We start from the raw sequence: 12,784 nt of genomic DNA, 5'->3' as shown, positions 1-12,784 counted from the left end.
TGTCACTACTTTGTAATGTGTGCTTTATTAAAGCAACATCTGAACTTTGGTGAATATTGCATTCCTGAATCGTATTCTGGCTTTCTTAATTTTCTGAAAGAAGTGCCAGAACCCCAGTTGCTGACCTTTTCTACATAAAATTCTTTTTAGGAGCTCTTAAAACAACATGAAAGGGATACCTTGCAATTAGAGGAGCTTAGAAAGACAAAAGAGGTAAGCTCTTTCATTTTTCCTGTGGAATTAGCCTCTAACAAATACATTGCTAAAATGATACATTCTCAATATAATGGAATCTATGATAATTTTCTCCAAACCATTGAAAAACAAAAGAGCTAAAGCTGAGTTAGGGCTTCCCCAGTGGCTCAGCAGTAAAGAATCTGCCTGCAGTTCAGGAGCCGCAGGAGTCACGGGTTCAATCTCTGGGTCAGGAAGATCCCCTGGAGGAGGAAATGGCAACCCACTCCAGTATTCTTGCCTGGAAAATCCCATGGACCGAAGAGCTACAGTCCTTGGGGTTGTGAAGAGTCAGACATGACTGAAGCAACTTAGCACACATACATACAAAGCTGAGTTTGCTAGATTCACTGTCAAAAAGGATTATAGAACTCTCTGAAAAAAGCCATTGCTGTCTTTTTAGAGACAGATCTGAACAAATATATGAACAATATACTGTGAGATCTTCAGTGTTAAATGCCTTGCACTTCTCTTAAGGCTCTAACAACAAATGGGCCTTAAACAGTAAAATGCCAGATTCTTCCATTTAGACCCTGAAAAGTACAATACTGCCTCTTGGGAACTGTGAGCTCAAGTCTTTCCTTAAAACTCTGAGTGTATTTACCTCACCCCTACAGCCTCTCTAGGAACTTTTTTTCTGGAACAAATTATAGGGAAATTGTTCAAACCCCCAAACTGCCTTGTGGTTCTTCTTCCACTGTGAGTTTAATTTGGATTCAGAATGGACCCGTTTGGGAAAAGATTAGCCATTCTGAAAGCATGGCATGACATCGTAGAGCCCAAGCAGGATGTCAGCTTTGTTGGGCAAACAGTCATAATGTCCTACAAGGTAAACGGGTGGACTTTGGTATGAGGTAGACTCAGTGTATTGTAAGAATGGCTTTAATGAGCTTGACTACTAATTCTATCACTGTGTCATTTCTGGGTCTATTTAAATTAATTTATTTTGCTCCTCATGCATGGTCATATTTTCTTGCTTATTTGCGTGTCTGGTGATTTTTTTATTGGATGCCAGCCATTGTGACCTTTACCTTACTAGGTGCTGAATACTTTTGTACTTCTTTAAATATCATTAACCTTTGTTCTGGGATTCAGTAAAGTTACTTAGAAATGGGCTTCCCTGGTGGCTCAGTGGTAAAGAATCTGTCTGGCAATGCAGAGGACAGGAGTTCAATCCCTTACCCAGGAAGATCTCACAGGCCAAGGGACAACTGAGCCCATGTACCACAACTACTGAGCTTGTGCCCTAGAGCTCAGGAGCCAACAACCACTGAGCCCACATGTCACAACTACTAAAGCTCATGGGCCCCAGAACCCGTGCTCCAAAACAAGAGAAGCCACCGCAATGAGAAGTCCACGCACAGCAACTAGAGAGCAGCCGCCACTCACTGCAACTAGAGAAAGCCTCCTTGCGGCAACCAAGACCCAGCACAGCTGAATAAACAATAAAAACTAAAAAAAAAAAAAAACAAAAAAAACCAAACCACATACACACACAAAACATTTCTTTTTGTTTTTTTGTTTTTGTTTTAAAGTTACTTGGAAACAGTTTGATTTTTCAAGCCTTGGTTTTAAGCTTTCTTAGGCAAAAATTACAGCAGTCTTGATCTAGGGCCAGCTTTTTCTCACTGCTGAGTAATCTCTGTGTATTAACAGGGTTTTTATATTCTGGCTGGAGCGTGGCAGGCTACAGTGTATGGGGTCGCAAAGAGTTGGACACGACTGAAGCGACTAACATACATGCATAGTGGAAAAATGAATTTCCCCAGTCCTGTTTTGGTCTAGGGACTGTTCTGCCTGCTGGTGGTTCTTTCCCCTTGCCTCGTCTCCCTCTGTTCCTTCTCGCCATCATGTAGCTCCAGTGACACTGGACTGCATACTGTTTCTTAACAGGCCAGATTTCTCCCACTTCAGGGTCTTTGCACTCCATCTTTTCCCTTCTTGGAAAGCTCTTTACCAGATATCCACACAGCTCACTTCCTTACCTCCTCCCAGTCTTTATCCAAATGCCAACTTCTCAGAGCCTGCTCTACTTAAAGGCTCAACAACCTGCCAAATACTTTATGTTTCTACACTGACTTATAACCATTCAACCTGATAAACTTAGTGAAAGGAGGGATTTTTGTCTGCTGCTTTCCTTGCCACTAATCCTCAGTTCCTAGAATGGTGCCTGCCATATCACAGACATCCAGTAAACTGCAAATTTTTAAACGAATAAATAAATTAATTTTATTCATTTTTAAATAAATACTTCAATGAAAGAATGCCAAATGACCTGGTACAGTGCTTTGCCCAATGCCATTGCAATGAAAGTGATGGTGCATGCATTCTCAGTCATGTCTGACTCTTTGGGGACCCCATGGACAGTAGCCCGCCAGGCTCCCTGTCCATGGGATTTCCAAGGCAAGAATACTGGAGTGGGTTGTCATTCCTTTTCCAGGGGATCTTCCTGACCCAGGGATAGAACCCACGTCTCCTGCATTGGCAGGCAGATTCTTTACAACTGAGCTACTGGGAAGCTCCTTGATGAATCCATATCAATACATTATTAATAACTAAAATCCAATTTACCTTAGCATTCCTTCTTTGTGTTGTACAGTAAATCCCTACATATGAATAAGTTCCATTCTGAGAGTATATTCAAAAGTCCAACAAAGTTCGCTTAAGTACCCAACTAACACAATCGACTATATAGTACTGTACTTTAATAGGTTTGTAATACCTTTCATACAAATAATATGTGCATAAAAAACAAGCAAACACAAAAAATAAAGAAAACATGTTTAATCTTACAGCACAGTACCTTCAGAAGCACACAGTACAGTACAGCAGCTGGCATACAGGGTTGGCATGCCTGTTTGCATCCCATAGGTTTTGTCACATGCATCATGCCACGCAGCCTCCACTGCAGCATCATACAGAATGATGTCTCTGCCCTAAAAATCCTCCATCCTCCTATTCATTCCTTGCTTCCCTTCCTAACTCCTGGCAACCACTGGTCTTTTTACTGTCTCTATGGTTTTGCATTTTCTAGACAGTCATGTAGTTGGAATTCATACTAGATATTTAATAAACCCTTGTTTAATGAATGGATAATTGATAGCTGTTTTGACAACCCATGTGAGCTTTGGTGAGGGCTGTACCAGTGAGGCTATTGAGAGGGGAATAGGCTAGTGAGACATAGTGGGATAGAATGAACAGGGCATAGTAACAGAGCAGGAGAAGGAGTGGCTAAAGTTGATGCTTTCACATTCTAATCCAAATGTCCTGAACAAGGGGATAAATGCGTAGACATCAGTGCAATGTCCTGAAATAATTTCTTCTTACCCAGGTCATAGAGGAAGAGTTGTATGCTCAAGCTCTTATCCTAGAATCACTTAACACAACCCTCTACCAAACCCAGATGGAACTCCAGAGAGAGGTGAATCTTGGCTGGAGTGGGGATGGGAGCTGGAGGGAGGAACCCTCTGCCATGTAGCTCTGCCCTGGGTGACTCTAATTTAGGAAAGATGGCTATTAAAATGTACCTGTCTTTCAGAAAGCTGTGGTAGCAACTCTGGAGAAAACACTCCAGATCAAGCTTACTGAAGCTGAAGACAAGTTTAAGTACACCATACACAATCTGACAGAAGAAAACATTCATCTAAGGTATGAATGATGCTGCTCAGAAAGACGTGGCTGAATTATCTTCAGAAAGTGATAGCAGGAATTCCCTGGCAGCCCAGTGGTTACAATTCTGTGCTTCCACTGCAGGGGGCCTGGGATCAATCCCTGATCAGGGGACTATGATTCCACATGTTGTGTGGTGATGGGTGAGGAATGGGTGGAAATGAACCTAGGTATTCCCTCATGAAGTCAAGGCACAGGCACTGTCAGGAGGGGGATATTCGCTGGCCACAGAAGTTACCTTCTGAGGTCAGCACTTTTAAAGTGATGTTGGGAGACTCCTCTCCCTTTCCTATGTTAGTTTTTAATGCAAAATAACACATGAGGTTTATCTGAGACTCTCTGGGTTTATTCAGTTTTATGACTGAGAATTATTTTTAAATCCATGGCCTTGAGCCTTGTGATTTTCTATTAAGGGCTCTATGCCTTGAAGGCCTTCTTTACTTATGGGGTATTAATAAATGCTAGAAAGAGGTTCTAGCAGAACTTCTTTCTAGAGAAGGCAATGGCACCCCACTCCAGTACTTTTGCCTGGAAAATCCCATGGATGGAGGAGCCTGGTAGGCTGCAGTCCATGGGGTCGGTGGAGTCAGACACGACTGAGTGACTTCACTTTCACTTTTCATTTTCATGCATTGGAGAAGGAAATGGCAACCCACTCCAGTGTTCTTGCCTGGAGAATCCCAGGGACGGGGAAGCCTGGTGGGCTACCGTCTGTGGGGTCGCACAGAGTCGGACACGACTGAAGTGACTTAGCTTAGCAGAAAGAGGTTCTGAGGGATCTATTTGAATATCTTGATGGCAAGTGCACTGTGAATTTTTCCAGTATCAGTTGGAGAGTTTGCCCATAAGAAAGATAGTTGATTCAGGAGGGACAGATGATCAATGTTTCCAGAATAAGTTTTAGGTCCACGACAGATGGAGCAAATAAAAGATGTCACAGGGTCTTTTAATTCACCTAGTTGGTTGTTTTGATGATTGTAGTCAAATTCTAGAATTATTTTATATAGGGAGAAAAAAATTCCAGCAAGACACTTCTCTAAGAAGTCTCAGCTTAATAAATGGGTAGAGATGAGGGAACTAAGGAGAAAGGGACGTGTGTCTCAAAGGACCTAAACAAAAGGAAGTAAGTGCAGAGACAGGACCCTCTTGTGGCTCATTAGAGATCCCCTCTCTTTGAAGTGTTTTAGAACTCTGAGGCAAGGGCCGCTTTATTGTAGTGGGGCTGAGCACTGAGAATGTGGCTCTGATGTCTTTTAGGACTGAAAGAGATTCATCCCCAACTTGGAGAAAAGTTTCTTCAAACCAGTTGGGAGGGAGGATTGGGAAGAGCCCCTGGAGTTCCTTGGAGCCCTATCACTGAGAATTGAAAGGATGTTGGAAAGGCTGGTTAAGAGGGCTGAAGCAACCTGAAGTGCTAGACTCTGTAAAATCTCTTTTCCAATGTCCTGGCTCTTTGCAATAACAGGAGAAACTAGGAGGATTCTTGTCTGGCTTAGGAAATTTAGTTTGTGAAATTGAAGATAAGAATTTTGGTGGTCTTCTTTATGGGTGACTCATCCATGAGTGTCAGAGAGCTGATATGCCAGATGAACTAAATCTGGAGTGGATGTAAATTCACCATTCTGAGGGTCCTTTTAGCAGGGGAAGATTTCAGTTCAATCCATTAATAAGTACAGTTAAAAGCTTCCTGGGTAGAATCAAACTCTTTAGGAAGACAAGAATTTTCTTTAAAAACAATCTGAAGTCAATTGTAATTTGTCATGAACAGGTTTGTTACATTTTTATGTGCAAGCCTGAATTTTCTTCTAATCAACAGGCTTTGGAAAAGCCCTAGGAATCATGGGATGAAGTCATCTAGCAGTTGCTCAAGCCATATAAGTTAGTAGTTTCCTGGTTGTAATTTTTGAGATCTGTTAGGATTTTCTTAATTAGCAGGTTTCATCCAATACTGTGACTGGCCTTCACCAACAAGCATATATATGAACTATATAAGTTAGAAAAACCAGGTCAGTAAGTTTGAATGACTATAGTAAACTCCTAAGCAAATCTGTGAAGCTCTTTGGTTACTCTGAATCTTTATGGCTCACAGTTCAGCTTTAGTCCAAGGAGTATGAGAAATTAAGGATTTGGATTCTCAGACTGCTTAATTTTAAAAGGACAGGTTCTGACAAGTTCAGAGGAAGAGGAGTGGGGAGAATTTCAGAAAGAAGGGAAAGTTCAGTAAAGGAATTACTATAGGGGAACAAAGGATATAAAAGACGTGTAAGCAGCATAGAAGGGAAGGAGGGAGATGGTGCCAGAGGCAGAGTCTGGTCACGAAGAGCCAAAGAAGAGACTCAAGATGGAAACAGAGATGGAGCCTGAGACAAAGAGGCCAAAGAAGACAAGCCAGAAGCTTCAGCAGCCATTTTATCTTTCTTTAATTATTTGCCTCAGTTAACCTTAAAAATCTTATTTCTGCAGAGAGGCAATTTTAGAGTCATGACATTCATCAGGTTCAAAATAAGCATTCCACTCAGTTCTGGAAATTTTTGAACTATTGTGGTCTAATTTGGTTTTAAGAAAATTAAGTTTGGAGTTTTCAAAAGTTCCCCATAATGGCCGTTGAGATCCTAACCTACCTTTGATTTGGACTAGTCCATTTAGCTAGAAATGCACATGAGGAAGGACCACAGTTTTTTGTTTTGTTTTGAGGACCACAGTTTCTAAACATAAAACTGGTTGGAATCCCTGGGATTGGGATTTCAAAATATCTAGGTAACAGGGGTCCCCTTTCTCAGAGGTTTCTCTCTAGAATAAAAGAATAATTTTCAAATAACTGACAGCTCAAACAGCTCAATTCAAACAGTTTTCAGCTCAAACAGCCTACCAGCTAATACCAGCCAGTTCTAATGAAACAGCTTGATCCCAAAGTAGCCAGTCCAGAGGGTTTTCAGCCAGTTTCCAGGAAACAGCCCATGTTCCAAAGGAAGGGGCCAACAGCTTCAGCTTCAGTGAAGCAGCTCCTGTTCCCAAAGGAATGGGCTGACAGCTTCTCAGCCAGCTTTAGTTGAAAGAGTATAATCACAAAATCAGACCAAAGTGCCAAATGAGCACTCACAAATAGAACAAGGCCTTAACCAGAAACACAAAACCTTAAAGTAGATTCTGAATAAAGTCAGAGAGCTTCAAATGCAAAGAGGGCATGGGTTCAGATCCAGGAGAAAGATATACCTTCAAACTCCAGGGTCATTGAGAAAACCAGTGAACTCAGTGGGCTCAATTGTGAGCACCACACCTGTTTGCTCACCAGTCCCAGAGCCATTGAGGATCATCTTTGGTCCCTGTATTGGCCACCAAATGTTGACATAAAACAAATAGACTGCGAGTTATTCTCCAGCAATGATGGGTTTATTTGAAATCACCAAAGAATTTCAATTTGGGGTCTACAAACACGGTCTACACATGGATATCACCAGATGGTCAATATCAAGATCAGACTGATTATATTCTTTGTAGCCAAAGATGGAGAAGCTCTATATAGTCAGCAAAAACAAGACCAGGAGCTGACTGTGGCTCAGATCATAAATTCCTTATTGCCTAATTCAGACTTAAATTGAATAAAATAGGGAAAACCACTAGACCATTCAGGTATGAGCTAAATCAAATGCCTTATGATTATACAGTAGATGTGAGAAATAGATTCTAGGGATTGGATCTGATAGACAGAGTGCCTGAAGAACTATGGACAGAGATTTATGATATTGTACAGGAGGCAGTAATCAAGACCATCCCCAAGAAAAAGAAATGCAAAAAGGCAAAATGTTTGTCTGAGGAGACCTTAAAAATAGTTGAGAAAAGAAGAGAAGTGAAAGGCAAAGGAGAAAAGGAAAGATATAAACATCTGAATGCAGAGTTCCAAAGAATAGCAAGGAGAGATAAGAAGCCTTCATCAGTGATCAATGCAAAGAAACAGAGGCAAACAATAGAATGGGAAAGACTAGAGATTTCTTTAAAATTAGAGACACCAAGGGAACATTTCAAACAAAGATGGGCACAATAAAGGACAGAAATGGTATGGACCTAACAGAAGCAGAAGATATTAAGAAGAGGTGGCAAGAATACATAGAAGGACTATGCAAAAAATATCTTCATGACCCAGATAACCACGATGGTGTGATCACTCACCTAGAGCCAGACATCCTTGAATGCGAAGTCAAGTGGGCCTTAGGAAACATCACTATGAACAAAGCTAGTGGAGATAATGGGATTCCAGTTGAGCTATTTCAAATCCTAAAAGTTGATTCTGTGAAGGTGCTGCACTCAATACAACAGCAAATTTGGAAAACTCAGCAGTGGCCATAGGACTGGAAAAGGTCAGTTTTCATTCCAGTCCCAAAGAAAGGAAATGCCAAGCAATGTTCAAACTACCACACAATTGCATTCATCTCACATGCTAGCAAAGTAATGCTCAAAATTCTCCAAGCCAGGCTTCAACAGTCCATGACAACATGTACTGTTCAACAACTGTGAACTTCCAGATGTTCAGGCTGGATTTAGAAAAGACAGAGGAAGCAGAGATCAAATTGCCAACATCCACTGAATCACTGAAAAAGCAAGAGACTAGATAAACCTCTACTTCTGCTTTATTGACTATGCCAAAGCCTTTGACTATGTGGATCACAACAAACTGTGGAAATTTCTTCAAGAGATGGGAATACCAGACCACCTGACCTGCCTCAGATACGCAGACGACACTACCCTTATGGCAGAAAGTGAAGAACTAAAGAGCCTCTTGATGAAAGTCAAAGAGGAGAGTGAAAAAGCTGGCTTAAAACTCAACATTCAGAAAACTAAGATCATGGCATCTGGTCCCATCACTTCATGACAAATAGATGGGGAAACAATGGAAACAGTGAGAGACTTTATTTTGGGGGGCTCCAAAATCACTGCGGTTGGCGACAGCAGCCATGAGATTACAAGACGCTTGTTCCTTGGAAGAAAAGCTATGACCAATCTGCTGCTACTGCTGCTAAGTTGCTTCACAAGTGTCCGACTCTGTGCGACCCCATAGACAGCAGCCCACCAGGCTCCCCTCTCCCTGGGATTCTCCAGGCAAGAACACTGGAGTGGGTTGCCATTTCCTTCTCCAATGCATGAAAGTGAAAAGTGAAAGTGAAGTCGCTCAGTTGTGTCCGACTCTTAGCGACCCCATGGACTGCAGCCTACCAGGCTCCTCCATCCATGGGATTTTCCAGGCAAGAGTTCTGGAGTGGAGTGCCATTGCCTTTTCCTAGACAGCATATTAAAAAGCAGAGACAAGCCTTGTTCCAGGCCCCCTGGCTGTGTTGCTCGAGGACCCCCACGCCATGAGAGCGATCTGGGCTACCTGGAGCTCCCTGTTAGCCTGGGGAAGCCAGAAGAGACCGGGCAGTGGGGGAGAGCAGCAGAGGGTGGTGGGACCCTCCCTGCACACCCAGGGAGACCAGGGGGATAGAGGGAGCGAGGCTGAGTTAAGCGAGGGTTAGGTGAGCTTGGGTGCAACTTGAGCTCGGGACTGGTGGGCCAGGCTCCCACGCCAGCGTCACACCCGGTCCGTCCGAAGAAGACAGGCGGACTCATGGCCTTGTCATTCCTGCCCTCGGGGCCACCACGGGTGACAGTGGCGGAGAGCTGAACTCGGGGGATGACTCCAGGGATGTGGAATCCCTCCAGAGCCCGGAGATCGAGGCATCCAAGAGCCTGGCAGAGCTGTTTGAGAAGGCTGCAGCACGTCTCCAAGGCCTGGTGCAAGTGGCTAGCAGGGAGCAGCTCTTGTATCTGTATGCCAGGTACAAGCAGGTCAAAGTTGGAAATTGCAATACACCTAAACCAAGCTTCTTTGACTTTGAAGGAAAGCAAAAATGGGAAGCATGGAAAGCGCTTGGTGATTCAAGCCCCAGCCAAGCAATGCAGGAACATATTGCTGTAGTTAAAAAATTAGATCCAAGTTGGAATCCTCAGTCACCAGAGAAGAAAGGAAAAGAAGCAAATACGGGTTTGGGTGGGCCAGTTGTTAGTTCTCTGTATCACGAAGAAATCATCAGGGAAGAAAATAAAGACATATTTGATTACTGCAGGGAAAACAACATTGACCATATAACCAAAGTCATCAAAACAAAAAACATGGATGTGAATATGAAAGATGAAGAGGGCAGAACTCTACTCCACTGGGCTTGTGATCGAGGACATAAGGAACTAGTCACAGTCTTGCTACAATATAGAGCTGATATTAACTGTCAGGACAATGAAGGTCAAACAGCTCTACATTATGCTGCTGCCTGTAAGTTGTTGGACATTGTGGAGCTGCTGCTCCAGTCCGGGGCTGACCCCACACTCCAAGACCAGGATGGCTGCCTGCCAGAGGAGGTGACAGGGTGCAAAGCAGTAACTCTGATGTTACAGCAGTACACAACAGGCAAGGCTTAATCAAAAGACTAGAAAACTATGGTCGACAACAGCACAGGGCTCCAGTGGTGAAAGAAAACTGCAAAAATGACACATCTTTTGCCGCCCATCTTTGGTATATATTGGCTAATAAAATCAGTTGTGAGGAATTGGAAAAAAAAAAAAAAGCAGAGACATTACTTTGCCAACAAACGTCCGTCTAGTCAAAGCTATGTTTTTTCCAGTAGTCATGTATGGATGTGAGAGGTGGACTACAGAGAAAGCTGAGAGCTGAAGAGTTGATGCTTTTGAACTGTGGCGTTGGAGAAGACTCTTGAAATGCCCTTGGACTGCAAGGAGATCCAACCAGTCAGTCAATCCTAAAGGAAATCAGTCCTGAATATTCATTGGAAGGACTGATGCTGACGCTGAAACTCCAATACTTTGGCCACCTGATGTGAAGAACTGACTCATTGGAAAAGACCCCGATGCTGGGAAAGATTGAAGGCGGGAGGAGGAGGGGATGACAGAGGACGAGATGGTTGGATGGCATCACGGACTCGATGGACATGAGTTTGAGTAAGCTCTGGGAGTTGGTGATGGACAGGGAAGCCTGGCGTGCTGCAGTCCATGGGATCACAGAGAGTCAGATATGAATGAGCAACTGAACTGAACTGAAATATGGCAAGCCATGTGCAAGGTCCCACATAGCAAGGGAAGAAGAATGCTTTTATAGAGGGGAAAAAGTAATAGGGAGGGCTATAGTAAACAGCCAGAGAAGGCAATGGCACTCTACTCCAGTACTCTTGCTTGGAGAATCCCGGGGACGGGGGCGCCTGGTGGGCTGCCGTCTATGGGGTCGCACAGAGTCAGACATGACTGAAGCGATGTAGCAGCAGCAGCAGCATAGTAAACAGAGTCCATGACTTTTCTTTGCCTGAGTTCTTCCTAGGAAACAAGAGGAGTCTTTCTTCCTTCGGGGCTCTGCTACCATCTCAGGGCATGAGAGCTCCCCCTTCTGGTCTCTACTATATTTAATGAAGAAGAATAAAGTCCCTCAGTCGTGTCTGACTCGTTATGACGCCATGGACTGTACAGTCCATGGAATTCTCCAGGCTAGAATACTGGAGTGGGTAGCCTTTCCTTTCTCCAGGGGATCTTCCCAACCCAATGATTGAACTCAGGTCTCCCACATTACAGGTGGATTCTTTACCAACTGAGCTATCAGGGAAGCCCATTAAAGAGTCTTCTAGTGGTGTCTTTTTTTCTTTTTAAATGGGATTCAGGTGTCAATAGTTTACCTTTAGATGCAGTCCCATTTGGTTCCTATGAAAATCAACCTCAGGTCAGAAATTATACTGTTACCTGAAGATGCATCTTAAATCACTGAAGTAACTTTTGGTCAATATCTAACAAAGGGAAATTGTTCACTGTGTTAATTTTGTCATAAATTCTTCATCTGGGAATTTGGTAATCCAAATTTCATGTCTCCCTAAATTCAAAATCACTGCAGATGTTGAAAGAGACCACTCCCAACCAGTGAAGGAACAAAACCACATTTCTCTGCCTCCCAAATGTCTTATATCCCTTTCTACCCTTTACCTCTATAAATCTTCTCTTTATAGGCAAAAGATAATTGCCCAAAATGAAGAAATTTATGATGAACGGTTTGGGAGATCTACCTCTGTTACTATTTATGAGCATAATTCTGACACTTTGGAAGATGGTGGCAACGAAACGCAAGAATCACGAGGAGAAGAGTTGGTCTCTATGACCAAAGATGTGAGGAACCAAAGATGTTAGAACCATCTTTGGTAGGCTTAAGAACTCCTGTGAGGTTTTCTTGAGAAATGAATATGGTGAGTTTAGCTTTTGGCCTTGCCTTGATTCTACTTGTGACTCTTCACAATTTGTTTTCTTCTGAGTGACTGAGAATGTTTGAATTCTCATCTCAATTACATAGACATTCATGACTCTTCATTGAAAAGTAATTGTCTCTATACCTAGAGCTGAGGGTCTCTAGGCTTTGTACTATTTTCTCTTCCACCTTTACATATTTCATTACCAAAGATACTTACCTGAAGAACTTCTTTCTATTAAATGATGACAATATTTTGGGGTGTGCCTTTTGTCCCCCAGACATTTCACTAGCAAGAATGATAATTTGTTGAATTGATCCCCAAACCTTTTCTCTCTTACATGTGTCTCCACTCCCCTATTTCTCAATATGTTCCCAACCCTATGATTTGGGAAGAATTTCTGATGATTCCTGTCATCGTCTCTAAACTATTCCAGAATTCAAATGTCTAGGAGGCAGGCAATATAAATAAGGGAAGTGTGCTTAACATAAGAAAAAATAACCACATAAGCACAGTGATAAATGGTAACTGGCAGCAGTCTCAGTGAGGGAATTGGGCAGGATGGTGTGGGGATTGGGGGTATGGGGTAAGGGTTGTGGAAATTCGGTGAACCCATT

At 42.8% G+C, this 12,784-nt stretch overlaps 2 protein-coding genes across 5 annotated transcripts in view; both read left to right on the top strand.

The window, feature by feature from the left end:
• Nucleotides 1-12,420, top strand: part of FLACC1 (flagellum associated containing coiled-coil domains 1) — a 38,827-nt gene extending 26,407 nt beyond the window's left edge. The window contains exons 12-15 of one of the 4 annotated variants that reach the window (XM_006080522.3): nucleotides 151-213; nucleotides 3,566-3,655; nucleotides 3,773-3,882; nucleotides 11,934-12,420. In XM_006080522.3, coding sequence (XP_006080584.1) covers nucleotides 151-213; nucleotides 3,566-3,655; nucleotides 3,773-3,882; nucleotides 11,934-12,111 — 441 coding nt within the window. In that variant the 3' untranslated portion in view covers nucleotides 12,112-12,420. The remainder of the gene's footprint in view (nucleotides 1-150; nucleotides 214-3,565; nucleotides 3,656-3,772; nucleotides 3,883-11,933) is intronic. The other 3 variants (XM_006080523.3, XM_044937222.1, XM_006080525.3) reach the window with 3 other exon arrangements.
• Nucleotides 9,488-10,365, top strand: LOC102413693 (acyl-CoA-binding domain-containing protein 6-like). The gene is given in 2 exon segments (XM_045164437.1): nucleotides 9,488-9,521; nucleotides 9,524-10,365. Coding segments are annotated over 2 exon segments (846 nt in total). The 5' UTR covers nucleotides 9,488-9,502; the 3' UTR covers nucleotides 10,351-10,365.
• Nucleotides 12,421-12,784: the final 364 nt, after the last annotated feature.

Source organism: Bubalus bubalis, chromosome 2, assembly GCF_019923935.1.
Source record: "Bubalus bubalis isolate 160015118507 breed Murrah chromosome 2, NDDB_SH_1, whole genome shotgun sequence".
Taxonomy (NCBI): Eukaryota; Metazoa; Chordata; class Mammalia; order Artiodactyla; family Bovidae; genus Bubalus; species Bubalus bubalis.
This window is presented reverse-complemented; position numbering and strand designations above follow the sequence as displayed.